Here is a 26837-nt window from a genome sequence, read left to right as displayed (position 1 = left end):
GGTTTAGCTGGGTTTTACCCTGCCTTTCTTTATCACATTAACAGAACAGATGTAATTTCATTGAGGACTCCAGTTCAGTAAATTGCTAAGGGGCTAGTATCAGATATCAGCCATTACTCCACAAGGCCATTTTATTGCACACTCAGACACAAAGCAGTTGGGTCCAAGCCTGTCAGACCTTATCACTTGGTAGCTCTCAGATCCCATTACTGCTTCATTTTCAAGATTAATGCTAAAATCCCTCCACATAATTCAAGTCAGCTGGCTGATTCTCTTTCCTTCCTCTCCGATCTCTGAGTGTTTGGACTGAATAATTTACAGGGCAGAGAAAGAGGATGTACCACTGCACAAGGGACTAATACCAAACCTCCCCTGGCAGCATTTTGAGTAACTTGATCGCAGGTGATGCATTCTAAATGGTTTTAGATGTCATAGCTGCAAGTGAAAAAGATCTCTCTTTAACACCGAGGAGCTTTGCGACTTGAGGTAATTCAGCCAGGGCCATTTAATGGCACCCATGACATTCAAGGACATTGCTTAGAAACAAATATTTACCTTGAAAAACAACCCAGGAAATCTCCAGCATTTCCTCTTCCCATTCAATTTAGCTCTATTTTTTTCTTTCAGGACAAGCAGGGGATTCCTTGGTGGTTAGGACTTAGCTACAAAGGAATTTTTCAATATGACTACCATGACAAAGTGAAACCAAGAAAGGTAAGTGTTTACTTTTCTGTTAAGGTCTGGGCTTGCCTCTCATGTTATAGCTTGAATTGAGGGTGTGATGTATGGCAAGTGCTGGCATTGATTCTTGTGATTTTGAAGGATGTTAAGTTTCTCCCAAACTTTGAATATCTGCAGAGAATCAATGGACAAACGGAGCTTTTCACTTATTAAACGCTGTGGTATGGGGGGACATTTAATCTTGTGCCGTATCCTTCTTTATAGCATGGTTCATAAGACATAAATGGGAACAGTAGGACTGATGCTCTCAGGTGGTGCTGCAGACCTTTCAACCCGGTAACTGTGGTGGGACTGAAGGTGCTTAGCTGACCTAAGCACCTCCTAATAGTCTGTTGTCAAGCCATAAATAGTCTGAGAGGGGGAGAGGGAAGATGAGACAGGAAAGCTTCTTCCATGTATTACAAAAAGAAAAGATCACATGGTTCTCCCCAGAGTAGCATTACATTTGACAAGCAACAATTTTACCAGCTGAAGAGTTAATGTCAAGCTAATAGGGCAAGAAGACTTTCATCACATGCCTAAAGAAAATGCATTAAAACGTTTCTGTCCGGTATCTGATTTGTTTAGGAACTTTACTTTGAGACAGTTCACAAATCGAGGCATAGCACGTGAAGATCTGTTCGTAAAACTAGTGCTTAGTCATTGATGACTGGCTGTTCCGGTCTCTTTGTTGCTATTTTTAGTGAGACTTTCAATGCGTCTGAAAATCAGGGTTTGTCTCAGTCCTACCAAGCTGCTTTTGAGAAATCCAGCTACCAAGTTCATTTGGGAGGAGAATGGTTTTGATCTCCTGAGTTCACCCAACCAGGCAGACCCATGCATTCTGATATCGCTACATAGGATGCAGTCTAGTACCAAAAAAGCTCATCTCTGAGCCCATACCCCGCAGGCTGGTATGCACAGTGTATTAGCAATAGTATTCATTGTATTGAAAACCTGTGGAGATGTCGGGAGACAAGGTGTGAGGCTTGCTTGCAGGCAACTGTTCAGAACAGGAAGATTCGGGGCAACTAGGCAGCTCTTCTGGAGACGAAAATGCTGAATTAACACATTGCATTTATCCTTGCGTCATCTCTGTGCCAAGGTGTCCCCTTCCCTTTCTTTTACCTCCTCTAATCACATACAAGTTATACATTGCCTGGTCCTCAAGGATAGCATCTTCTGTTAGAATAAACTAAAAGCAAGGGTCTGGTAGAAAAAATAACTGCTAAGGAGGCAGCAGGAGGTGGTAGGCTCTTTGATTAGCCTTTTATTCACTGAAGGATATTCACAGGGCTTTTTACTCACTGAAGGAGTGAATGAGGATGAGCGGAGGAAAGAGCATCTGTGCTCTAAAAGACATATCTGTTTGGGATCAATCATTACCTGCAGGGCAAGTCGTACTCACACGTGATAAAACATGCCTAGACTAGGTGTTTGCACCCACACATCTCCAACAGTGCCAACCCCCTAGGGAAGACGTCCTTAAGACACGCCTTCAGAGGTCAGTCTTAGTGACAGAAACATTTCTTTGGAGGAAAACAGTGCCTTGCCATGGCAGGACCCAACCATTCAGAAGCTATAGCATTTTTTATCAGCCCTGATGGGATGAGAGGGTTAGGGGAGAGCACTGGAAGAAAGAAGAAAGGAGGCTAGGTACGCCGACTTCATGAGATAAGACAGCCATTTCCACCTGAAGAGTCAAATCTCCTTTCTTGGCTTCTCTACTTTTTTCTCGGCTTCACGTGGTGATCTGATCTGTAGCACTGGATTTAGAGCTTGAAAGCATCTTGGCTGGCCCCTCTGTGTCCCCCCTAACCTACCTCTAGCTCTCACATTGCCTCTAGAATCAGAAAGACTGTAGGCATCTCCCACCCTTTTTCTCCAAGCATAATCCTAAAAACTAGGGTTTTCAGATACTTTTTTTCTCAGCAAATTATGTTTGAAATCCAGAAAACTACAAACAGTAACGCCGCCTTGTGTGTAAACCGCTGAGAATTTCTGCAGCTTAGCAGAAGTGGTCACAAATGTGGGAGGGAAGGTTGGGTGGGAGGGGAGAATAGGAATTTCCAGGCTCGAATTTGTTCATTGCCACAATCTGGAGACAACAGCAGTGAAAAGGCAGCCTAGATGACCATGATGATGATGCTCTCAATCCCCATCTGTTGGTAGGGATATTCCAAAATGCACACCCTAAATCGGGGACAGGACATGTACAGAGTGGCTGAGGCTTCAAAATTTCGCTGTTATGTGCTTTTACCCTTGGTAGACCAAGTATAAAAGACTTCTTACCCCACACAGATGGTAAAACCCTCTGGCAAGAGCAACCCAACTGCCTCAGTGAAGCGCAGTGTTTAATTCTCTGGTAATTAAATTGTAAAATTGCACTTGATAACCCTGGTATCTGGGAGCCTACCATAGGATCTGGTTCATTTCACAGAATGGGCTGGTTCAAGTCTCCGCTGTGCAAAGGGGAGGGGCAAGCTTTGATGAACTTTTCTGCAAGGTAAAATTAGAGGGGAGGAGGGAGTAGATTATGTCTTTTCTGATATTTATCATTTCATCCCCGCACATTGCCAACACCAGAAACAAACTGCAAAAATGCAGCGGAAAAATAAGTCTCCCTGGAAGAAACACAAGCAGAAAATTGTAGCGAGAAACCAGCTGAAAGCAAGACATATATATTAAATGCATACAAAAACCTTGCTTGTCTTATAAGGGAGATGGTAATGTTTTCCTGTGATGTCATCCTAGATAGATTTCCATGCTTATTGTGTTTGCAAGTAAAACTGTAACCCACACTAAGCAGCTGAGCCTATCTCGGGCGATCCCATTAGCAGGCAGTCAAAACCATGTTTTTATTAAATTGCTGAATTAAATCAGCCACGTGTCTCCAGAAAGCTAACTAGGTTTGTCAGCGAGTTGGATGAGTCCAGAGAGGAGAAATGAGGCTGACGTTGGGCCAGAACCTGATCTTGCTGGCAGTAGAGGCAGAAGTCCTCCAGCATTACTGGGGGCGCAGCTGAGATGGGTATCTGGCACCCAGTTTGAGGTGGTTCAGACAGGAATGCAGGGCTATTAAACTGGAATGCAGCTTGTGCTGGGCTGCAGGGCCTAATGTGACTCTGTGCTTCTATTTTTGTGTTCCCTCCTGCCTCATTCTGTGGAAGCCCCAAAGCTAACCAAAGCCATCACTTTGAGGCATGTTGTTCTCCCTTCTGGTTTTCTCCTGTATGTTCAGGGGCTAGCTCACAGGCTCAGTAAGCCCTGCCAAAGGCTGCCTCTGAAATGTTCCCTGCTCAAACACAGATTTGGTCCATATCTGTTATGATCAGACAGCAGTTCATTCTTAGGCACTAAATAAATGCAAAAGTTTCGGTCTCATTTGAGTACACATTACAAAATTCATCACCACAGCTGAAAAAGAAGAGAATATCAAGTGGAAAGATGGCTTCTGCCCTGCTTGAGAATGTCCTGCTAGATGGTGTCCTGCATGTCCTCCAGGATGTCGAGGCATGCTGGAAGTTCACTAGTGGCTTGCAGAACTTGGGTCGTTTTTGTAGCAGTGGTGCACGGCTTCTGGGATGGATAGAATCCATCTCCCTCTATATTGGTGAAGACGTAGCTTCTACAAACTCTTCCTTGTGAAGGGGAAGGGCCCTTCAAGTCCTGGTGTGCCTTGAAAAAGCACATCACAAAGGAGTCACTATCCTGCCGGGCTCGAGACCCACCATCTTGGGTCAGCACCTTCCAAAATTCATGATAAACCAAAGCAAATTCTTTGGAGCCAGGTCTTCAGAAAGAATAAGCCAGGTCTTCAGAAAGAATAAGCCTCTCTGTGGCTATGTTGTCCACGTATGGGGTTTGTTCATTTTAACCAGCAGGTAGGAACGCAACTACACTCCATCCTGAGAGACCCGTGCATGAAGCAGCAGCGGTGTAGCCTGTAGCTGTGAGATCTGCATGTTCAAGCAGTTGCAGTAGCACTAGGCACGTCTCTGTTGTTCTAGGGGGATATTCGCACTGCCCTAAGAGCCCAAAGGCATCTTTCAATGCACACAAGCTTAACAGTTAGCAAACAATTAACTCTAAGCTGAAGAATGAATGATTAACAAAGTCAGCCAAAGGACTTCCATATGGCCGACAAACAGACACATGAATTGTTTAACTTACCACCAAAAATAAAATGACCTTAAAGAGAGCCTGGTACGGTTTGGTTGCTCTGAAACATATACCACTATTTGGTGTTATCCGATTTTCTTTCACGGAAAGCTAGTGGCTAAGAAACTTAGGGTGAGCCATTTTCTCAGGCTCATGAACATTATCAGTGTTCTCATTCTCTGGTTGACTGAAGAGAATCCAAAAAGAATAGTTTTGGAAACAAGATAAAATGTGGGGTATCCCAAAATTCAGATGTAGCTTGACAAAAATTTCCCCTGTGACAGCCAAACATCCATTCCTGCCATTTCTTCCCCGCGTTATCCTTTCTCTGAGATCAAATGAAACATGCTGTGAAAATACTTTACCACAAAACTATGGACTCTCATTACAGAAGAATTTAATATGTAGTATTTGTTGTAAATCCAAAACAACAGTAACAGCTTGATTTACACATGTGAAAAGAAGAGCTGAGCTGGACCCATCCTGCCAAGCAATACAAAGCACAGGTAAAATCAGTGGCTCTACGTGTCTGATTAGAGACAAATCACCTGCTCGTCACCAGCAGGAACAAAATAATCAGCGCATTAATTTTGTCCAGAAAGTGAAAGATTGCTGTGTGATGTCACTTGGCCTTTTCCAAACAGCAAGAGATAGAGTGAACTTTCCCAGTTCCAGAGGCAAAATGAGATATTTACACAGGAGGAGCAACAGCCTAATTAAGAGCCTTTTTATTGCAGAACAAATAGCGATCCTCTCTGCTTTAGGGCATAATGAAGCACTGTCAAGTCAGTAATTTCATTGATGGAGTGGTTAAACTTGTGCTTCCTGTGGTGAAGGAATGACAGACCAGTAACTTAAAAAAACAGAGAGTAGGGCTTGATGTGAAATTTATAGAAACTAATGAATGCTGGGGATGAAGCTGACAAATTGGTCCCTATCTTGGCTGATCGTAGAAGACCATCAGAACAGTAAAAGAGGCAAAAGAAACGTGAATTTCAAATAAGTTAAAGGGAGCCCGATTCACTTGCATAACTCCTTGCCACGTGATACATTAAAGATAAAGAGCACAGAAGGGTTAACGGTAAGACTGAAATTGGGTATAGGAGACCCCTCAATCCAGAGGTAAAATGCTGAATTGGTAATATGCAGACAGGATTTTGAGAGGTGTTACAAACCCTCACGCTCAAGGAGGGTGTTTGATTTGGCAGCAAGTTGGTTTCTGTTGTCAGAGGCATGGAGCATGTGTAGCACTCCTCTCACTGGCATGCCACGGGGTGTATTCAGAAAAGGCTGGTAACACATCCACAATCAGCTGAGGTCAGACGCAGCGTATTGTCCTCGTGGCTAATTGGGCTCTTCTTGGAACAGCATCATTTCCTAAGACATTTGCAAACATCTTTGCATAGCAGACAGGGATGAAATATTTAAAATTTACAAGTGATGCAAGAGGGACAGAAAACATTTCCAGGAAATGCTGGTTTAAAAGCTAGTGGAGTCTCAGTGGCATTGCTGTAATAAATTATTCACCGTGATTAGCTGACTGTTAAGGACTACCTGCTGGCTCCTTCTGCTCAACATTTTCATTTCTCTTCCCTTTGCTGATCCTTCGTGCTTTTTGGATTATGGACTTGGCTGTAAACTGAACCAGTCTTCAGGTCATGGCAGGTTCAGCTCATTTTATAGGGCAGTAATTCAGTCTTGGTTTAGTGCTTGGAAATGTGGTGCACTGGAGGAGTGAGACGTACATAAAGTGAGGTTTCTCACCCTGCTGTTCCTTCTCGTGGAGGAGGTTGCTCACCCCATTTCCTTGTGTATCAAAATCTAAGACCCAGACCTGTGACCACCAAAGAGCAGCCACAGTTTAAGACCTTTTCCTGCTGAAATGGCTTTTTCCATTGCTGTTATGCAGGGGACCGTGGCCTCTGTAGCACCTTTTTTGAGGCTGCTTGCTTCAGGTTGGAGTGCCCGCCACCCAGCACCAGGCTTTTCTCCTTTTTGCTTTCTGCCTCCACCTCAGCACCTCCCTCAGCCTTGCCACTGCACCCCACTGTCCCAAAAAATTGCCAAGAGCACTGGGAGATGAATAAATCAGATCAGAGCCCACTGGGCTGGAAATCAGGTTTTTGTCCCCAAGACAGAGAATTTCCATGGGGTTTGGCTGGGCATGGCACTAGGCTGTGATTTAGTGAACATTTCTTCTGGCAGCAGTACCGGCTTAAGTGGCCTTCGCCGCTCTCCTATCCCATCCCAGTCCAGAGAAGGAAACTGCCCCAGCAAAGTGATCAGAGCTCAGCGTAACCCAGCCAAAAAAGAGCAGCCACTTTTAACCTTGATCAGTTCCCGATCCCGTTCACCATCTGGCCCACAGTCAGCATCAGCAGCACAGCTGTAGGAGCTGGGTATGGGTGCAGGCTGCATAAATCACTGTGGCCAGAGAAAGAAACTATCATTAACCCACACAACAACTTTGTGGAGTGAGACAAGGGCTTCACAGCTCGCAATAAGACAGAGCTGGCTCCATGGAATTTGTCTTGTTTGAATCAGGATGAATTAACTACAGGGTGCATATAGGTCGTAAGCACCACTTCTTCTCATATAAGCTAGTAGAAGTTTGGCTCAGTGTCTCTTCCAAACAGGGCTGATCTCAGACAATTAAGGAGGCAGCCACAATTAAGGAGACTGACTAGGTAAAGCGACTTTTAAAAATGCTGTAGCTGGTCATACAACAGTCATGCTCAGTTTCCATTGTCTAGGTAGGTAAGTACCGTGATCACCTATAACGCTTGTAAGCACTAACACATAGTCTGCGGCGCTGCTGTCTTACAAGCAAGCCAGCACTATTTTGGTGGTTTGGTGTATGTGTACCGTGGTGATACTGTCAGGCATAAAGTCCCGGGGTTTGCTGCAAGAATCCGCATTCACAAAGGCTACAGCATCAGGTCCTGTCCCCTGCTGCAGCCAAGTCAATCCCACGGCTGCCATTAAATACAGGAGTACCCATCAAAGTAAAATTCACTTGCTCTAAGTGTCATATTCAGGTCTTAAAGGGTAATTCTCTATAAAAGCAGCCGCCAAGTCCTAAATGATTCTGCAGCGCACAGCAGGAGCTTCAACAAGATGCAAAGACAAATCACTCTGACAGCACAAAGTGGAACAAATTGGAGCTCAGCATCCTGGAGTTATGGCAGAGATCTGGAGCGAGACCGAGGCTTCCTCAAGCACTTGTGCTCGGCTCTGAAGTGGCAGCAGGCTCCCCACGTACCCCACCCTTCCCAAATGCTGTCTCAGTTCACCAGGACTTGCTGCTCCGAAGGTCTGGACATTTCTATCACGAGGTGAAGCCAGGCAGGAGTTCAGTGGCTGCAAATACGAGGCATCTTGAAGTGAGTGGCTGGGCAGGAGGCTCAGAAGGTCGTGCATGGCAGCCCATTGCCATGCGTATGGGATTGCTGCTGTTGTAGGGCCCTATATACAGACACCCTGCATCACAGGTGTATTTTCAGGCACACAATCTAGTAGGTTTGTGCATCGTCATCCCATGACTGGGCATGGGGTGGGTGTTCCTGTGTTTTGGTTCCAAGGTGGATGTGCTTTACAGAATGTCAGGGATTGGAAGGGACCTTGAAAGATCGTCTAGTCCAATCCCTTAGTCCTCAATCATCTAGTTCAATCCCCTTTAGTCATGCTGCTAGAGAAGGCAAGGGGATCTTCAGGCGAGAGAGTGGCATAAATCATGAGAGTGAGCCATAGCTGACTCATGGGCAATAGCTTGGGCATCCTTTATGCAATACGTAGAACATTGTGTCAGAAAGGAGGGATCTTCAGTGCAGAAAGTCACTTTGATGTGCACGCAGAGGAGAAAAAGGAGAAAAATAATTTATAAAAATCAATAAGAAAAGTTCTCTATAAACATATCGATCAAGATGCACTCAGCATGGTGACAGCAACGCAACATCTAACAGCGTCTGCCAAATGTATGCGCATTGTAGGTGGATTTGGTCGGATATCAGATCAAAGTCTGATCTCCCGGTCTGTATACAGTTATAGACACAAATATCAGGTTACATGATGTAGGCAAATAATGCTTTGTCCAAATAACGGCTCTTCGCTCTGAGATCTGATGCTTTACTGTCACTCCGAGCCAATAAACCACTTTGAAATTTAATAGGGAATTGTCTCCATAATGGAAATGAAGACGGAGTGGTGATTATATAGATCTAGATGCAATTTCTGCTTGGTCAGGCCAGAATTGTTTGTTGGGGTGGTGTGGTCCCATGAGAACAGCATGCAGCAAAAAGGATCTCAAGTTGGACCAGAAACGGTTTGCCTGTTTGGCCAAAAAAAAAAAAAAAAAAGTCCCAAAGCCTGAGGGGAAGAAGTAATTAGATAGTGAGCTGGGATTGTTGACAGACCACCAAAAGTCCTGCTTAGCCAAACCGCTCTCTCATTCCTTGGGGGAAGGGAGGACAGCGAGCCTCTGGGAAGATCATTGGTGGGGTCGTTTCCCCACATCAAACCACACAGGAAACCTTTTATTTTTTTGTTCCAGAAAAGAGAAAAAAAAATGCCCCAAACTAATAGAAGTACAGGAATGAATGGAAGCATGGCAGGAGAGAGGGCTAAGTTACAGTGCAACAGCGTCCTCATCTCCTGACCCGGGGGGCACCCTGAGCACTGGGTCATGCTAATTCACAGGTGACAGCCCGTGGAAATCTCTTGGTAAATCTGCCAGCGAAACAAGATCCTGTTTGTTTGAGCCGAGATGGTGCTCGGCCTGGATCAAACCCTTCCTCGTTCACCCTAGCTAGTTTGACAGAGGTATGATTGATGGGAGCAGGACTGGCTTGAGGCAGAACACAAATCCATGGCCGGAAACCATGGCCCCGCTGAAATCACTGGGACAAAACTGCCATTGACTTTGCTGGAGCCGTGATTGCCATAGAGCTTAAAGCCAGAAAGGGACTGCTCAGAGCCTCCACCCTGACCTCCTGCATAACTCAGACCCTAGAATTTTGCTTGCTGGTTTGTTCGGAGGAAGGAATTACATTTCCAAGGAGGAATTTTTTTTGTTGTGTTTGCTTTGTCTTTAAACTGGATGAAAAAAGAAAAAAAAAAAAAAGACTTGGGAGTTTGGAGCTTTACTCAAGCAAGCTGTGTGAAAAGACTCTCATTGTTCAGTTTCATTGTTTAGTACCAGTTTTAGCACCAGGATATCCTCCAGGGCTGGATCTTGCCCATAGCATAGGAGAGTAAAAGGGTTGCATCTGAGCTGTAAGAAACGTGCCACGTTATTTCCCTGCCTTTCCTAGAAGGTTCTCAGAGCGCCCAGTCTAGGTGCTACGGCGGCGATCCGTGCATTTAGAAGGACGATTGCTCCTTCTGCATAGGGTGGCTTAACGAGGCATTAATCATCTACGAAGCCGAAAGACTTGAAGGACTGGGAGATGCCACGTAGGTCAGTGAGTCCAACAGCAGTCACAGCAGGTCATTCATTAGATGCTTACAAAGAGAAATCCAGGTCAAAGAGGCCTTTGGAGGTCCCTGGCCCAGCCTCCTGCTCAAATTTGGGCCAGCTTCCCACATAAGTCAGGTTACTCACGGCCCTAGTGTTTGACCACCCCTCACTGCTGGTTCCCACTGTGTCCCCGCAAGGTCTACCAGTGCACACTGCCCAGCTCAGTGTCAAATCCAGCTCTTCTGGGCGCAGCAGGCAGAAAACAGCATCGGGGACCCTGCCCCACCGCGGGGCAGAGAAGCCTGAGAATTGCTCCAAGCGGGAGTATTTGGGCATATTTCTTTAGGAACCTGAATCCGGAGAGCACTGGGCACCAACCACCTTTGCTGCCTTTCAGAAATCCTCTCTCCTGTCCCTGCCACGAGCTGCAGAGTGTCTAGCACTGATTAACTCTGCTCCCCACACCAGGGCGTGAGCGACCAAGCCAGAAACGCTCCCCTCTGCTCATTCGAAAAACACCTTCCCTCCTTTATCAGGAGCCTCTGGCATTCTTCACATGCTCTCGCGCTGACCCTACCTCCTGCTGTGTGCAAACTCCACCGCGCCGGCCCCACAGTCAATAAAAGTGGTAAAAACCCACTTCAGGCTCACACGGCTGCAATGGATGCAGATCCCCGGGCCTCCTCTCCTCCAGGCTCAGCTTAATTAGGGAGCAGCTAGCAAACCACAAGCGCGCTCACAAAAGGAGCTTGCGTCTGAAGGGCTTTGACTGCAGCTCTTTGTAACCAGTCGCAAACATCTGGTGCCTGGCGAGCCTGCCGGCCTCTTGGAAGGGCTCGGCAACCAGAATATTCCTGTAGCTTGCACCTGAATTCCCCACAACACACCGTGGAGGGCTCGGGTCCCTCCCCGGCTCCTTTTCTAAGCTGCCAGCTTTGAAAAAATAAAAAATAAATTCTGGTACTGCTTTCCCCACCGTAGCCCCCTCAGAGCATCTGAAACAGCACGCGTGGTCCGATAGGGAACAATTATTCCCCGGGCTGCCCCTCGGATGTTTGCAGGTTGATAAGCAGTCTTGCAAAATCAAGCGATAGCTCTGGTTCCAGTTGTATTGTCAGGATGAATCAGAGCCCCCCGTGCAATCTCTCTGACTCAGAGGAAGAGGGAAAAAGGGCAATTCTCTTCTCTTTTAGGAGCCCCTTTCCCATTCTCCTGTGTGCAGCTGTGCTCAAAAGCCCGTCTCGGGGAGACTTCCTTAAGCATCTAGCGAGGACTGAATGAGCTCATGTGCAGCCTGTAATGATGGCAACTACCAAAAATTGTTCCCATCTGAAAGCTGCCCGCTGCTGCACGATCCAAAGCGGGCTGCTGACCTCAGAAGGGATCCCAGGGGGCAAACTACCACATCACAGAGGCTCGCCCCGCCGCAAGCCCCGCTAATTGGCCCCTTGTCTGCAGGCTCCGAGCGAGAGCAGCTTCTAAAGGGCCGGGGAGCTGTGCTCTCAGGGACATGCTGTGTTACCGAGGGACTTTCTCCTTAAGCCTCATTTCCAGCGTGGTTGGGGCCATGCTGTCCCTGTCTCTGCTGCGAGGTGCCTTTGGTCTGAGGAAGCCCAGACCTGCGGTTTCCCATCTCAACGTTCGGGTCCCCGCGCCCCTAACACAACCCCAGGAAAGCCAATAGAGCTCTTCCCACCCACGAGGGCGAAATCTACCAAAATCTACCAAAGACAGCCAAATGTCACAAAACCAGTCCCCTTCTGTGTGGGAAGAGGCAAATCTGCCATGAACTTGGGTGCTTTGGCTCAAACTAAGCCCAAAACTGGCTCTCCAAAACCTGCACGCATCCGTTGTCGCCGCATTTCCACGAGACTGTGCTGAGATTACGACCAGCTCCCTGCTGCGGCTCTTATTCCCCAGTGAAGGTTGCGAGCACCGGCGTGGTAAAAGGATCTTGACGGGTAAAAATTACGCTTCCATTTAAGACCCACTAATGGCACCTCGTGCATCTGGCACCGAATTAACGGCATCAATTGGAAACCGTGCGTAAGCCGGGCAACCGGCGAAGGGAACAGCTTGCTTCCACGAGGAGAAATCAGGCCTTGTTCCTCCTGTGGGGTTGTGATCCACTAACGGGAAGGCGGGTGCTTTCTTGTGGGTAGTCACGTTTGTGCAGATGGGATTCCTTCCGTGGAGGAAGGGTGAGACCTCTCGGATCAACACGGGCAAAAGGAGTGGGAGGCTGCAGAATGGTATTTGGGCAGCAAAGGGAGAGCACAGTTATGGCAGCGGTAAAATGCACGTATACACATCCGAGAGAGTGGTGCTGTGGCAAAAAGTACCCAAACTCAAGCTGCGGGGTCACGTTCACCCCTTCCATCCGAAGAGCCCAGGCTTGCCTCCTTCTCTACCCTGCCAAGGAAAACAGAGAAACTAGATATAAAAGTGCAGTGACCTGGGGAGCTGCTCCGGTGCCCAAAATGTAGGTGTTGAATGCCGTTTTGGGCACTGCTGGGTATCCAAGACATCTGTGTGGGGCTGGCACACACGGCACCGGCCCTACAGGGGTCCTGCTCCCCCCTGGGACAGCGGCGGGGCCATGTGGGGCACCCTGGGGCACGAGAAATGGCCCTGGGCGCCTGCGCTTGGCCAGCTGACAGCTCCCCCGGGGCCGTGGGTGTTTGGACAGTTGGAGTTAATCATCGAAGGGAAACGGAGCCGCAGCTAAGGAGCCGAGCACCGGGAGGTTTGTTAGAGGCCGAAACGGGACAGGGTTAGGGCACGGGGGCAGAGCCGCACGGAGGAGGGTGGCGATAGGAAATCCCCTCGTCTACCCGCACAGCGCATCCGAGGAGAGTGGCTGCCGGCAGCTCGGAAAAAGGTTTCCAGTTCCCATTGCGCCACGCCGGAATGACAGCAGGGGACGCAGGGACAGGGGGAGATTTTCTGGGGGGTGTGAACCGCCGGGGTTTGAGCCGCTTATGGGTTCCACATGTCTGAGCGCCTCCCGGACACGTCCCCTCCGCATGCTGCGCAGCGAGGCCCCGTTCCCCCCTCCCTGCGGTACGCACGGGCATCTGGACGCGCGGAGGGATGTTTCGGAGGCCCACGCCACAGTCTCCTGCTTGACCCCTGCTGTTGTCAGCGGGAGTTTGGGCCCCAAACTGCCTTTTGGAGCCTCTGAAGCTCAGCTGAAGCTCGTAGGGGAGACAGAATTCACATTCAGATCGCAGTTCCCGGCTTAACCCTTTCACCCCAAGCCCGTCCTCTCTCGGCGGGGAAGATAATAGGTATTTCTGTGCTCCGTTCGGTCATCGTGGCTTTCACGCAGTGATTCATTTTTCCGTGGGAGGAATCAATCAGCCCTCTGAGGACGGCGTAAAACCCAGCCCTTCGAGCTCCCTGTCCCTCTTGGCTCCCCTCCTCCCTCGTCCTCCCACCACGGGAACGACCCCGGGGGCACTGAGCAACTGCGTGCCCTGGGGGGGACACAGAAACTGTAGCATGGCTGGGCTGTCACAGCCCCCACCCTTCCATCCAGTTGTAGAAAGAAAAAAAAAAAAAAAAAAAAAATAAAAGCAAAATACAGAAAGACAACTCTTGGAAGCTCCTACAAACACAACTATTTTCAATGCTCGTGCCCCTAGCGAAGAGAAAACGTTCGGGTCCCCGCTGTGGCTTGCTTTATTTTCTAGATCTCACCTCCACTAGAAGCTTAATCGGTGCAAATCAAATCACGCCTCCTGTTTGCTTATCTCCGGAGTGCTGACACTGGCAAGCAGCTTATCTTGGCGTGGCAGGAGCCAGCTCCTTCCTTGGGGGTCGGACAGGAACTCAACAGAAGCTGCCTGTAGTGGCAGAGGGAGTATAAATCAGGGAAAGCTCTGCTGGCTCTGCTCCTAGCGCAGGGAACCGGCCCTGAGCCTCCCTCTTTGCTCGGGGCAGCACAGGGGAAGGCGATGTGCAAGAAACAACCTGGAAGGCGACGTTTAGGTTCGGGGGAACCCCTCGGTAAAGATGCGGAGAGGTCGGCGGACCTGCCCGCAGCGGTCGTTTTATTTTGCGGTCTTTTTATTCCCGCTGCTTCTTCGCTGTCCTCCCTCCTGCCCCGGGTGGGGGGGAGGCTGCTCGGGAGCAGGGACCCCTGAGCAAGGTGTGGGATTGGGGCAAGGTGTGGGTTTGGGGTTTTGGCCTCTGTGGCGTCCCAGCACCTGGTGCACGCTCACGCGGAGGGCAGGCAGGGGTCCCTGCCACCTACCCACGCCTGCTCAGCGCTGCGGGCACTGGGCGAGCACCAGGGAGAGCTGAATTTTCCCCCCCGCCCGAGCTTGGGTCCGTCACCCAGCCTGAGCCCCCGTTTCCCTATTAACCACACCGTTGGTTTTGTCTGCATCGTGCTTTGAGACGACGCCAGCTGGGGTCAAAGCCGGGCTGGGGACCCGGCACCCCGATAGCGACCCTCACCCCGATAGCGACCCGCACCCCAAATATCTGCCCTACAAAGGGAGGCTGCCTTCGCCCCCCCGAGGTCTGCTCTGCCCGTGCCCTGTGGGATCAGCCACACGCAGCCCAGCTGCCCACCCTCGAAGGGAAGAAAAAAAAATCAAATATAAATTAAATATTAAAAATAAAAGGCACCGAATCCCGGCTTTCCGTCCTTTTTTATTATTTTTTTTTTGCGGGTGGAAACCGTACGGGAAGAGAAAGCGTGCCGGGCAAGCTGGAGGTGGCTCCATCCCCGCCTCCCTGCGGGGAACGGGGATGGGGAAGGGGAAAAGGGATCGGGGAAGGGGATCGGGGAAAGGGAAAAGGGAACGGGGAGCGGGGAAGGGGAAGGGGAAGGGGGCCGGGCCGGGCGGAGCGGGGCGGAGCGGGGCAGCCCCCGGCGCGGCTCCGGGAGGGAGCGGAGGGCAGGGCGCGGGCAGGGCTTGCGAGGAGGAGCCTCACCCCCTGCTTCTCCCCCGCAGATCTTCCAATGGAGGCAGCTGGAGAACCTCTATTTCCGCGAGAAGAAGTTCTCGGTGGAGGTGCACGATCCGCGCAGGTGAGAGCCGAGCCGTGCCGAGCCGTGCGGGGCTCTCCTTGGAGCGGGGGGGGCGGGCTCTCTTTGAGCCGGGGGCTGCTCCTTCTTTCTCGGGCTTTGGAGCCGGCTGGCTGCTTTTGCCGTTGTGTGCCTCCCTCCTTTCCCCTCCTAGCGGGATTTTGCCCTTCCCTCCGCTTTGGCACCCTCCGAGCGAGCCCCGGGGCTGCGTTTTGCCCCGTCCCCGTCCCCCCCCGTCCCCGTCCCGCTGGGAGCCGGGCGCCCCGTTTCGCACTCGCACGCTGCCTTGGACATAAATATTCAGCAGTTCAACGGACAGGAATGGCACCGGACCTGGGGCAGGCTGGATGAAAGCCCGTCAGTCTGTTTAGCAAGGAGTTTTGTGGTTTGGTTTTTTTTTTCGTATTTTAGAGACTTAACGTGGGAGAGAGTGAGTTGAAGGCACAGTGCTGCATCTGTTGCCTGCATCCGGCCCCCCTTGCTCATCTGCGTTGGTGGATGGTTACAGCAGGCACTGCCCAGCCCGTACATTGCTCCCTAAGCTCTTCCCACTAAAATCCGTGTCCCCATTGCAAAGTAAACGTGAATTCAGCCTATAGAAACCGGCTCCCTTCCCCGGACTGATTTGATGGGCTGCTGGCGGCAGCGTGTTTTGCTGATCAGTCAGCTGTGATCCTGTTTCACCTGTTTCCCGTGCCTATCTGTATACTAATCCCTGTGCTTTTATGGGGGAAATTTTGCATGCAGCTTCTCTGTGCGCGTTTGCCCTGCTAGGAGAAGGGTCACACCGACACAGCGGTGCCTGTATCCCCAGGTACGTTTTATCAAAGCGAAAACCAAGCAGAGCAGTTCGTACCAGGCTGCAGCTCCGGGTCAGCGGAGCCTCGGAGCATCTGCTTAATATTAAGCATGTAAATAGTCGCATGAAATCTAGCAGAGCCAATTCCCGACGTTGAGAATATTCTGGGAGATCTTCCAGCAGCAGGAGCTGGGGGGGGGGGGGGTGTTCATTTCCCCCACCAAACCTTCATCGGCGGGCGAGGCATCAGAAATGTGGGCTGCGAGCAGCCAGCTGCAAGAAGCCCCCAAACGCCCAGGCTGGCAGCTTGCTGGAAGCAGAGATTGCAAGGAAGAGAAAGCAAATAGCTCCGGGACGCTCGAGTCGTGATGATGTCTGCGACTCAGTGTCATGCGTGAAACGTGACCACCCGGAGGAACTTCTCTTTCCAGCCGTGTGTCGTTTGCGTTCAGAGGATAGGAATTCCTGACGCTGGAGAGCTGCTGCTTTTTATTCCACTGGTGCTGCTTCTCCGAATGAACACCGGGAAGACAAAGCCCTGTCCAGCGTGGGTTGTTGTCAGCCTGCTGCTTTCTCTCTGCAATCAACACGGTTGAATTTTGTAGCCTGAGAGCACCACCGATGGGGTCCAACGGGTAGTCTGGCTGTAAAGCAACCGGGCACGTCGCAGGGATGTGGTGGGAGCGCAGCTCAGGTTGTAGCAGCCTCCTGGCCAAGGGGGATGGACCCTGCAAGGCGGAGGACTGGCCAGCGCCGTGCTCCCTCCGCATTCCTCTCCCTGTAGCCAAACCAGAGCCTGAGTCAGCAAAGCCACGCTCGCAGGCACGGGAGAGCGAGCACGGCTCCGTGGTTGTGGCCAGGGCTGGGCAGCACAACGCATGTTTCTGAGCCCTGCCCCTGCCCGTGGCTTCCTGTCCCGAGCAAACCCTTTAACCTCTCTTCATCTTGGTTACTTATCCCGTAAAGGAGGATAGGATGGCACTAGAATTAAGGCTCGGGCCCGTGTTTGAGCACCTTAATGCTTCAGGACCTCGTACACCACTATGCTGCAGAGGCTGGTGTCCCGTAAATCAACACGGAGCGTTCAGAGCTGAATCCCATCTCCAGCTTTGGCTCCAGGAGCACCTCCCTGCACAGCCCTCGTTCCCCGTCCAGCGATGGCGATGGGGCAGCCCCGCGCTCCTCACCGGGACCACCAGCCTCCGTCCTGCTGCCTCCCTGGGGAGTTTTCTCACGATGCGCAGGGTGGCACGGGAAGGGCTCAGCCACAGACACGAGATCCCTGTTGCCTCAGATTTTGTTTGCATTGGCCTGCTTTCTCAGAGAAATTTCACTCCGATTTGTGGCTTCACAGTTTGGTTCAGGAACACGTTTTGCAACGCTGCAAAGTCCCTGACACGAGAGCTGTCCCCCATTTCCCAAGCGGATCCTGGCCAGCAGTTCCCATTTCTCTGTATAGTTTTGCTTTTCTTTCATTCTTGGCTCTGTCACCATTTCCTTTCCCCACGTGCCTTCCCTGCGCTCCACCTTCACCTCTGGTTTCGAACAGCTCGGTAGCTCACGGGCATGCTGGAGGAGAGGTGGCAGGAGGGGAGCCAGTGTTTGAGCAGACTTGAGGACTTCAGAGCGCTGGGCAGAGAGTCAACCAACCCTTGCACTGCCCAGTAGAGCTCCTGCAGTGTCACCTCCACGTCTGCACTGCACAAAGTGCCTGCTGGCTGTGGAGCTCCTTCATAGCATCCCCTGCTCCCCTTCCTTCTTCCCTTTCCCAATCTGTGTTCCTGAATCAAAGCCCGTAACGAAAGCATCCAATTTCTGACCTAGCCTGCGCTCTCATTCAGGGGATTTGCTGGTGGGATTAGATTTGAGGGATGGGGAGGGATCATCAGGCAGTTTTGTACAGCTGTGAGAGCAGGGGGAAACCTAACCTGTATTTTTTTGCTAATATTTGAGGACAATCGTGAGTCCCAAAGAGGAAACAGCTCTCGGTTTTCCTGTTTTTATATTCAGTCGGCTAATCTCTGAGTAGCACTCTTCTCTCCAGGGCACTAGGCAGCCCTCTCCGAGCCTCACAACGTCCCAAACCACACGGCAGGTCCTGCTACATCCGTTTACCAGTGGGGAAATTGAGGTACCTGAAGAGCTTCTCCCGCATCCTCTAAAGCAGCCACTGATCCTGGGGCTCTTTAGTTGTCACCAGGATCCTGATATTTGAGATCCACCATCTGGAGGCAGCAGAGGGTGTGAGGACTTGGCCGCAAGTGTCTCAGCATGGGATGAGACACGCAGGATTCACCCAAGCTTTGGCATCAGTGACTCCCATGGCTGGCGTCAGCTCAGCTGAACCCAGGAGTCCAGTTCAAACTGGGCAAACTGGATGATCTTTCCTGGTAGACCTCCGGTGCTTTCTAACTTGAGGAGTCATCTAGAGTAAAGGCTGTCTTGATTTGAGTAGCAATTTCCCTCTGCTCTCTAAGCATTTTTCTCTGCTTTTACTGTGAGATCTGGGGTTGTTTTCTGTGGCAGAACGTATCTGAGGAAACCGTGGCGTAACCCCAGCTCATTCTTTTTTCCTCTCTAGGGCATCTGTGACCAGGAGGACCTTTGGGCATAGTGGCATTGCTGTGCATACGTGGTACGCCTGTCCGGCACTGATAAAATCTATCTGGGCTATGGCCATTAGTCAACATCAGTTCTACCTGGACAGAAAGCAAAGCAAGGTAAGCATGTTGGTGAGGAAGTGCGTGCGTTGTGTGAGTCGTTCTCACCACCCAAGCACCCAGCAAGGTCAAGTTGGCTCCTTCGCTGCTGTCCCTTTCGACGTGAGGTCAAAGAAGGGCAAAATAACTCAAAATACCTGCTGACTTTGGCCAGCTTGAGGGAATTTGTGATGAATCCACGTCTATGGGAGTGAGGTTTGAAGGGAGAGTTGTACTGAACTGTGGTCAAAGTGGGGAAGCCAAAGTTTGCACACAGATGGGGTCATGTCCGTGTCTGGATGGTTTCCACACGTCTTTTGGTTCTTGAACTCTGTCATAAAGTTAGGGCAGCTTCCAAGGAGTGATTGCAAAGCAGCTTCAGGCTACACACCTACCTTGGAGTTCTTCTTGCTGTCCCTTGCCTTTTACTATCCTATTTTCCCTAAAAATGAGGGGAGGGGTATTATTTCTGTCTCTCCATCACAGCAGCTGGGGGGGCAGGCTGCTGACAGCCTGGTCTTACAAGGAACTGTCTTGAGGTGGTGCCACACGGAGGGCCGCTCAACACACAAAAGAAACCACCTTGAAACCAGAGGAGCGTGTGTATTCCCTCTAATTCTTTTCATCAACAGTAATTTTAGGCATACCCAGAGCAGCAGGAGATCGCTTTGATCACTTTAAGATCACTTAGAGACAGATGAGAGACTTCTCATGGAGACGTCCCTCTTCATATGAGCCTGCTGGTGTAAAACTTCACAGATCAGATGAAGGCTGTATTGAGTGGGTACCAGCTTATGAACACGGACAAAATTGCAAACTCACCCGATAGCAAGTAAGGGTTTCTGGTCCCCCACTTCTACCCAGCACCACCAGGGCAATGCACCACCCTCCCTGTTTTGCCCAGCTGTTGCTCTCAATAAAACAACCCCACAAATAAAAGTTTAGTGTTTTTTTTTTTAACTTTTAGCCAGATGGATTTGCTGATCTAGCTGCAAGGTATTTAGGTCACTAGCAAGCAACAAACAGAAGGAGATTCCTGCTCCTCCCATTTCTTTGGTAAGATACTGGATCTTTTAAATGCCCAGGACTTCCCTTCAGTGACTTCTTTTGTTGCTGGCAGATTGTGTTTCAATCCGAGCTCCCCTCTCTCACACCCCTACAGACAGCACCACCCACCAGCCCTCGTTTGTCAATCTGTCACGTCTGCGACCATGTCAGAGCGCTTTGTCACAATAATCCCAGCGGTCACGCTGAGCCTTTGAAGTTAAGGTACACAAACATTTTTGTGCCTTTTCCTTAAGGGAGCTGGTGTTTTAGCCTGTTGTCCTCAGCTTTGACGTGACACCGTCAGGATTGATAGATCCATCAATTTTAAATGATCCGTTCAATTCATCCCCTCTGGTCACTTCAGGACACTGTATCCGTGTGCACTTCGCTTTTGAAAACCAGTAAAGCATGCTCTAGAGGGGGGCTGATGTGAAATGTCTTTGTTTCAGCTCTCAAGAGCTCAGGCAAACATTTGAGTTTCAAGTCACGCGGGTCCCCATCCCCTTAAATCAGAGTCCCCGCTTCAGATGAATCCCCAGCTTCAAAGCAAAACTTAGATACCCCCTGCTTTTATGTCCAAACTTGGCATTTCACGTGGTTTTGACAAAAAAAAAAAAAATAAACTGAGAAGAAAAAGCCTGCTGGAACTCATTGCAGCTGAGCCTTCACCCCAGTGATTAGATGGCAGGAGATAAGACGGCGATGAAGCAAGCTTGAACTCCAAGCTCTTCACATAACTGTGCACCAGTTGGATCTGGACCTGCTGCACAGCCCCGCTGGAAAAGTCTATTCACGTGATTTTAAAATGAAACAAAATCAGCTCGCATGCATTTTGCTCCTTTCGCAAGGAAGCGAGATCCCAGACTTCCCCGTGGTCTCGCTCCACATTGAACTCCTGCCAGCTCGCCGAGTTCCCAGCGTCTCGCTCCCCGCTGATTTCTGTCTGTGTCTCCATGCAAAGTGTAACGCAGGCTCTGAAAAGATCCCCAGCCCTCTGAGCGAACATGTCAGCGTGCAGAACTCCTGTCAGCTCTCCTTTCTGCGTGAGACAAATGCAGCAGGACTTTAAGCCGTGCCTTTGCTCTGCTGACCGCACCGAGTCAATCAAACGTTTGCCCTAGAAGCCCCGAAAAGTTTCCTTTTGTGGAAATTCCCAGCAGCACGTTCCTCCAAGCGCAGGGCTCTCTGGCTGAATGAACTGGCAGAAAATAGGCCTGGGCTTTCAAAAAATCCTGCTGAAACACCTGCAGCCAGTCCCCATCACTGCGAGCAGGAGGGATAAATTCGTCCCTGATGTCCGTCCGCTCCTGCGTCTCACTGAGGGATTTTCCCTCACCCCGTGACCCTGTCAGAGCAGCACTGGGGATCAGTTTGGCCCCGTGCTTTGAAATGACTCACGAATGAGCTAGTCTCCTCTGCCTAAATGAGACTTGGCAGGTCTGCACTAAGTGCTTTACGTTGTGTTTTTGCCTAGAGGGACTGCAGGGCCCAGGGGAGCGCTAATGGGCTGTAATCTAGCTTTCCACCATTGTGCTGTCCTACGAAGTCTAGCCCAGGCCTTTCTCTAGCTGCTGCTCGGTGGCCTGTATGAAACGAGCTGTGGCTCTGATTCCTGCTGCTGCCGAGTGGCTGTCCAAGTACCACCAAGAGACCACCCGACAGTGATTGGCACCGCTGGAGTCAGCACACAGCAGGGATAGAGCAGCATGGAAAGTTCACCCCCTTCCCATCAGGAGATGCCCCATCCCCTCTGGTTAGTACAGGGCACCGTACAAGGCCAGCGGGATCCTGGCGTGCATTAAAAGGAGCGTGGCCAGCAGGTCAAGGGAGGTGATCCTCTCCCTCTACTCTGCCCTGGTCAGGCCTCACCTGGAGTACTGTGTCCAGTTCTGGGCTCCCCAGTACAAAAAAGACAAGGAACTCCTGGGAAGAGTCCAGCGGAGGGCCACAAAGATGATACGGGGCCTGGAGCATCTTCCCTGTGAGGAAAGGCTGAGAGACCTGGGTCTGTTCAGCCTGGAGAAGAGACTGAGAGGGGATCTCATCAATGTTTACAAATACCTGAGGTGTGGGAGACAGAGGGATTTGGCCAACCTCTTTTCAGTGGTCTGTGGGGACAGGACAAGGGGCAATGGCCACAAAATGGAGCCCAGGCAGTTCCGCCCCAACACGCGAAAGAACTTCTTCATGGTGAGGGTGACGGAGCCCTGGGACAGGCTGCCCAGGGAGGCTGTGGAGTCTCCTTCTCTGGAGACATTCAAGGCCCGTCTGGACGCCTACCTGGGCAGCCTGCTCTAGGGAACCTGCTTTGGCAGGGGGGTTGGACCCGATGATCTCTGGAGGTCCCTTCCAACCCCTACAATTCTGTGAGTCTGTTAGCACAACTGCAGTCAGATCCAACACCTTCCCCACCAGCAGGTTCGCATCGCTCCCTCTGTGGAGGAAGCTCACTTCTGCCCTGCTGATCTCCCGTGTGCTCTCTTTTGGTTTGCTTTTCCCCTGTGCGGGCTGCAGGGATGCCAGGCTTTGGCCTTACCCTACAATTTCATTTCCACAATGCACTCTTACTGCCACTGCTGGCTTGGCGTGCTGGCCAGGACTGCAGCACCCAGCCGTGTCGCCTTCACTCAGCGTTTTCCTTGGTGCCTAGTCAAACAGGTAGGGCCAGAGCGTGCTCTAATTTGTAGTCTGGATGTGAGTGAAAATAAACTACATGGCTTCCCACCGTAACTACCCTACAAGTACAGGAAAACCACGGCCTCACAGAGTGGGAGGACAGGGTCTGTCTGTACAGACGTGGGGTTTGTAGCCTTTCCTAGACATCCACTGCAAAGAGTCAGTGTCCTGAGTTAGGTTTGACCGGTATGGCTGTTCCTGGGATATTCAAGGTATACATAACCCTACGTAACTGTAGGGTTATGCAGCATATATACGTCTGCGGGGAATAAATCACTGGGGTGGCAGCAGCCTGAAGACTTGTTGCCTCCAAAGATCTGCCATTGCAACAAAACAGCAGTTCACGCTGGGGCTCCTTATCGAAACTCAGGCTGAAGGAAATCTTGTTAGATAAAGGCAGTGGCCTTCCTCTTCACCTAAACGTAACCTTCCCGAGCTGCTTGAAGAACATTTTTCACAAACCTTGTTGCATCCTATTTCTGACCAGAAACCTCAGATCCAGAAGCAAAAAGAATGTTATCCTTCTCCCTGGGCTGAGTCTGGGGAGGAGTTGCTGGAAATGAGAGGTTTTTGTCTGGCTGTAGCATTAGTTTAGGATGCTCAGTACTGGCTGCCTGATCTGCTCCAAGATCTTGGCAGGTAGCTCTGCCTTTGCACTCAAATGAGTGACTGCACACCCCTTGTTCTTAGGGTTGTTGTGGAAATAAGCTTGTGAGGCATTCGGGTACCTCTGAACGGTAATGGCAGAGCCTATAAATACCCAGGAATATTAAATTATAATAGTACTTCTGTGGGTGCTTTCAGTATGAGGCTCTCCCAGTGCTGTCTTCATTTGCAGTCTTAAATTAATCTTGGAAATACAGTGTGCAACAGGGAGACATTTTCCTTCCCTTATTGTCTCACTGATGTGCAAACAGAGGCAGAGGATGGCTGGGATCTTAACCTTAAGTGCCTTACCCAAAGCCCCACAGCAAATCAGTAACAGAGCCATGAGTGAAGCTCCACGTGGTGAGCATTCAGCCTTCGGTTCACCCTTAGTTCTTGTTAGAATGATCTCTGCTTTGTGAGGACGTGAAAGAGTGCCGAAAATCCCATCACGGCCAGCTTTCCCTGTGCTCCCATCTCATGTTAGCTCCGGTGGGAACGGATCACGTCCTGATATGTAGGTGTCCATCAGCTCCTGATTTGCTGGTGCTGGAACACATCACATACGAGTAGAGCTGAGAGTCTCTTCTGGCTTTGCAGAGGTGAATGGTGATCTTACAGAGAGGCTCTGGTGATCTTACACTCGGTCTTCACCACCCTCCCAAACAAAAATTTACGTGCAGCCTTGGCACGGCGTGCCCACAGCTTTCTGGGTTCTGGGAAATGAAGATCCCAGGTCCGTGGCCCTGGGAGGCAAAGCTAATTGGAGCTCAGCAGCTCAAGGCTTGCAAGATTTGGGCAGCGGGCTGAACTCCAAGCTCTCTCACAGGAGGTTCAGCGATTCAGAAGCCAATTTCCAGATGGGAGATGAAAAGGCAGTCATCTTTGTGTGCACACACAACATGTTACGGACAGCAAGCTTCTTCCTGACTCATTTTCCTCCTTGTTATCGTGGTTTGTTAGCTGAAGTGAATTCACCAACCAACACATAAAACAGAGCTCAGAACATAAGCCGGTCCTTATTTCAGAAGAGGCAGGAGGGATTTTTTCATGTGGACAGATGATTCCACAATGGCTTAATGAAAATTTCCTTACATTTCTCTCTGAAGCGCTTGAAGATGACCTCAGTCGGAAATGGGATGCAGGACTAGAGAGCTCTGGGGGTTGTTCTGATATAGCAGCTGCCATTTTAAGGTGATCCAAAGGCTGTACTGGTTAGAAAAAGGGCTGGAAAATTCTTACGGCCACCCAGGTCTCCACCATATGCAGAGTTCATCCTCGCAGTACTTGTAGGGCTGTAACTGAAGGGCCATCCCCATCAGCTGTGATCAGCGTGCTTGATCCTCTTGTCTATTATTCAGCACTCCCAAGATGCTGCCAGCGATACGAAGCGTAGATAGAGGGCAATCCACTAACAGTGGGGTTTGGATGGCAGAGGCAAGGCAGCCGCTAGGACTGGGAGGGCCCAGCCCTGCACCCGGCCTCTGCGCTCAGTGCCACCGGGATCAAGTCTTTTTTCTCCTGAGATAGGTTTACTTTCCCCTGGAGGTTCCTAGATTGTTGACATCTGGTGCTGTACAGTGGGTGACTCCTTGTCCCAGCATGGCCAGTTCCTGAGCTGGGGCTGGCTGTTTTCTTACTGGAATAATGTTATTGCTCTGGAGAGGTCCCCCAAAGTAGGTGCGTTGCATGCTGCTCGTTAGTCTGGACCATGACCAGAACATGTTTTCCTGCCAATATTTTCTTCCAGCTGCTCATGACAGCCCATTTAAGCCGCGTCCTCACGTTGTGTTGGTCCAGAGCTCATAGCAGATTTGGAAAGACCCCTCCTGGCTTCATTCAGTTGCTAGAGGTGGTCTTTAGCCTTCAGGCTTTGCAGTTCATTACGTTAGCATTTCTGGAGGTTTCTTATTGTGTGTGCTAGCACAGTGAGTCCATACATAGTTTCTTTAAGAGGGAAAAATATCCATGGCAAAGCAGAGAAAGTAACAAACAACAGCAAGCGATGCCAGAATTGCACCCACTTAAGAATCTAAAAAGTGCAGCAGTGAGTGCAGTGCCAGATTGCTTCTATTCTTGTAAAATAATCCGAGTTTGCTGTGGAGGCCTGTTTCCTGCCACAGTGAAATGACTTCTTGCTTCTGTGAGCTTTAAAGAAGTGCTAGGTAATTACTAACTCTTGTGTCCCTGTCCAGTCCAAGATTCATGCTGCAAGAAGCCTGAGTGAGATTGCGATTGACCTGACCGAAACTGGAACGCTCAAGACCTCAAAGCTGGCCAACATGGGGAGTAAAGGCAAAATCATCAGCGGCAGCAGCGGGAGCCTTCTGTCATCAGGTAGGTCCTTCATCCTGTAACGAGAGAATGTGGTGGGAAGGGCCATGGCCGTAACATCACGGGGAGCTGCCAGAAGCTGCACTGCAGAAATGAAAGTCACTTCCTTTCAGTCTTTCTGTCTGTCCAGGTGTCAGTCCGTCTCTCAGCATGTTGCCCCCCGACCAGCACAGGCCACAGCCTCCCCCCTCTCTCGTTACAGCTGCTCCTTTCCTCTTTGGCCCCAGGATGCCACCTCCAGCCTCTCGCTTCCTCGCTGTGACCTGGTCTCTCTTCACAGTCCCTGCTGTGATCACCCCTTGGCACCCAGCTCATCCCAGGCCATTTGCTGCCCTAGGCAGATGTGTCCGTGATGCGGTCCCCGAAGAGCAGTGGGGAAGCAGTCAGCCAGTGCAGCAGACAAGGGAAACTGAGGCTGGGAGTTGGTGATGTCCCTCAGCAGTATCAAAACAGGGCGGCTTCTTCACAGAGCACACACCTGCCTTGCCTCTTTGTTGCAGGAATTTTCCAGGTATCACAAAAGAGCTGTGCCCTGCCGCTCCCCACCAGGGACCTAGAGGTTTCTTTTAGTGGCTTAGAGCACCTTCCTGAATGAGGAGGAAAAAACCTGTGAAAGAAACTCAAGAGAAGTTGAGAAGGGACAGAGCTAGAGCATCAGAAGAGAAGGAACAGGGAAGGGGAGTCAGGAGCTTGTCTATTTCTTTGAGACTTTGACTGAACAGGTCAAGCGGTGTGTAAGTGCTAAAACACTCCAGGAGCAAAAGTAAGGATTGGTAATTTGCAGAGAGCTTGGAGCTGCTCAGTGGTGAGCTCTTCAGGAGGGCAAAGTTGCAGGTATCAGTATAATTAGTAGTTCCAGTCAATTAAATGCCCTCTGTTAAGTGTTACATCAAGTTATGGGAATTGATTGTGATGAGATCTGTAACAGCAGAGAACAACCTTCTCGTGCTTGCCAAGGAAGAGGTCTGTGTAAGAATGCACGAGCTTTAAAACTGAACCCACTCTGCTGCAGTAGATCAACTCTGCATCACCGTATCCTTCGTGGCTCTTAAAAGCCACCCTCTCCTGCCTGGAAAATGCCCAGTAAGGGGTTAAAATGTGCAATGCTTCCTGAGCTCAGGAGCAGCCTGCTGTGCAATTCCTTGCCCTGCCCGCAAACAGAGATGCCTTTCTGCTCCTTAGGTCCCCCCGACTCGGGCACACAATCCACCGTCTGTACCTCCCATCACTCCGGGAGCGATGCAGTAGCCGAGCAGCTCC

At 50.4% G+C, this 26837-nt stretch overlaps 1 protein-coding gene across 8 annotated transcripts in view; it reads left to right on the top strand.

Moving 5' to 3' along the window:
- Positions 1–26837, top strand: part of FRMD4A (FERM domain containing 4A) — a 362715-nt gene that overhangs the window by 308414 nt on the left and 27464 nt on the right. For all 8 annotated transcript variants that reach the window (XM_048062551.2, XM_048062552.2, XM_048062549.2 and 5 more), the window contains exons 11-14: positions 628–714; positions 15304–15380; positions 18758–18896; positions 25439–25580. In XM_048062551.2, coding sequence (XP_047918508.1) covers positions 628–714; positions 15304–15380; positions 18758–18896; positions 25439–25580 — 445 coding nt within the window. The remainder of the gene's footprint in view (positions 1–627; positions 715–15303; positions 15381–18757; positions 18897–25438; positions 25581–26837) is intronic.

Source organism: Anser cygnoides, chromosome 1 (assembly GCF_040182565.1).
Source record: "Anser cygnoides isolate HZ-2024a breed goose chromosome 1, Taihu_goose_T2T_genome, whole genome shotgun sequence".
In the NCBI taxonomy this organism is placed as follows: domain Eukaryota; kingdom Metazoa; phylum Chordata; class Aves; order Anseriformes; family Anatidae; genus Anser; species Anser cygnoides.
Note: the sequence above shows the minus strand (reverse complement) of the source record. Positions and strands in the feature narration are given on the sequence as shown.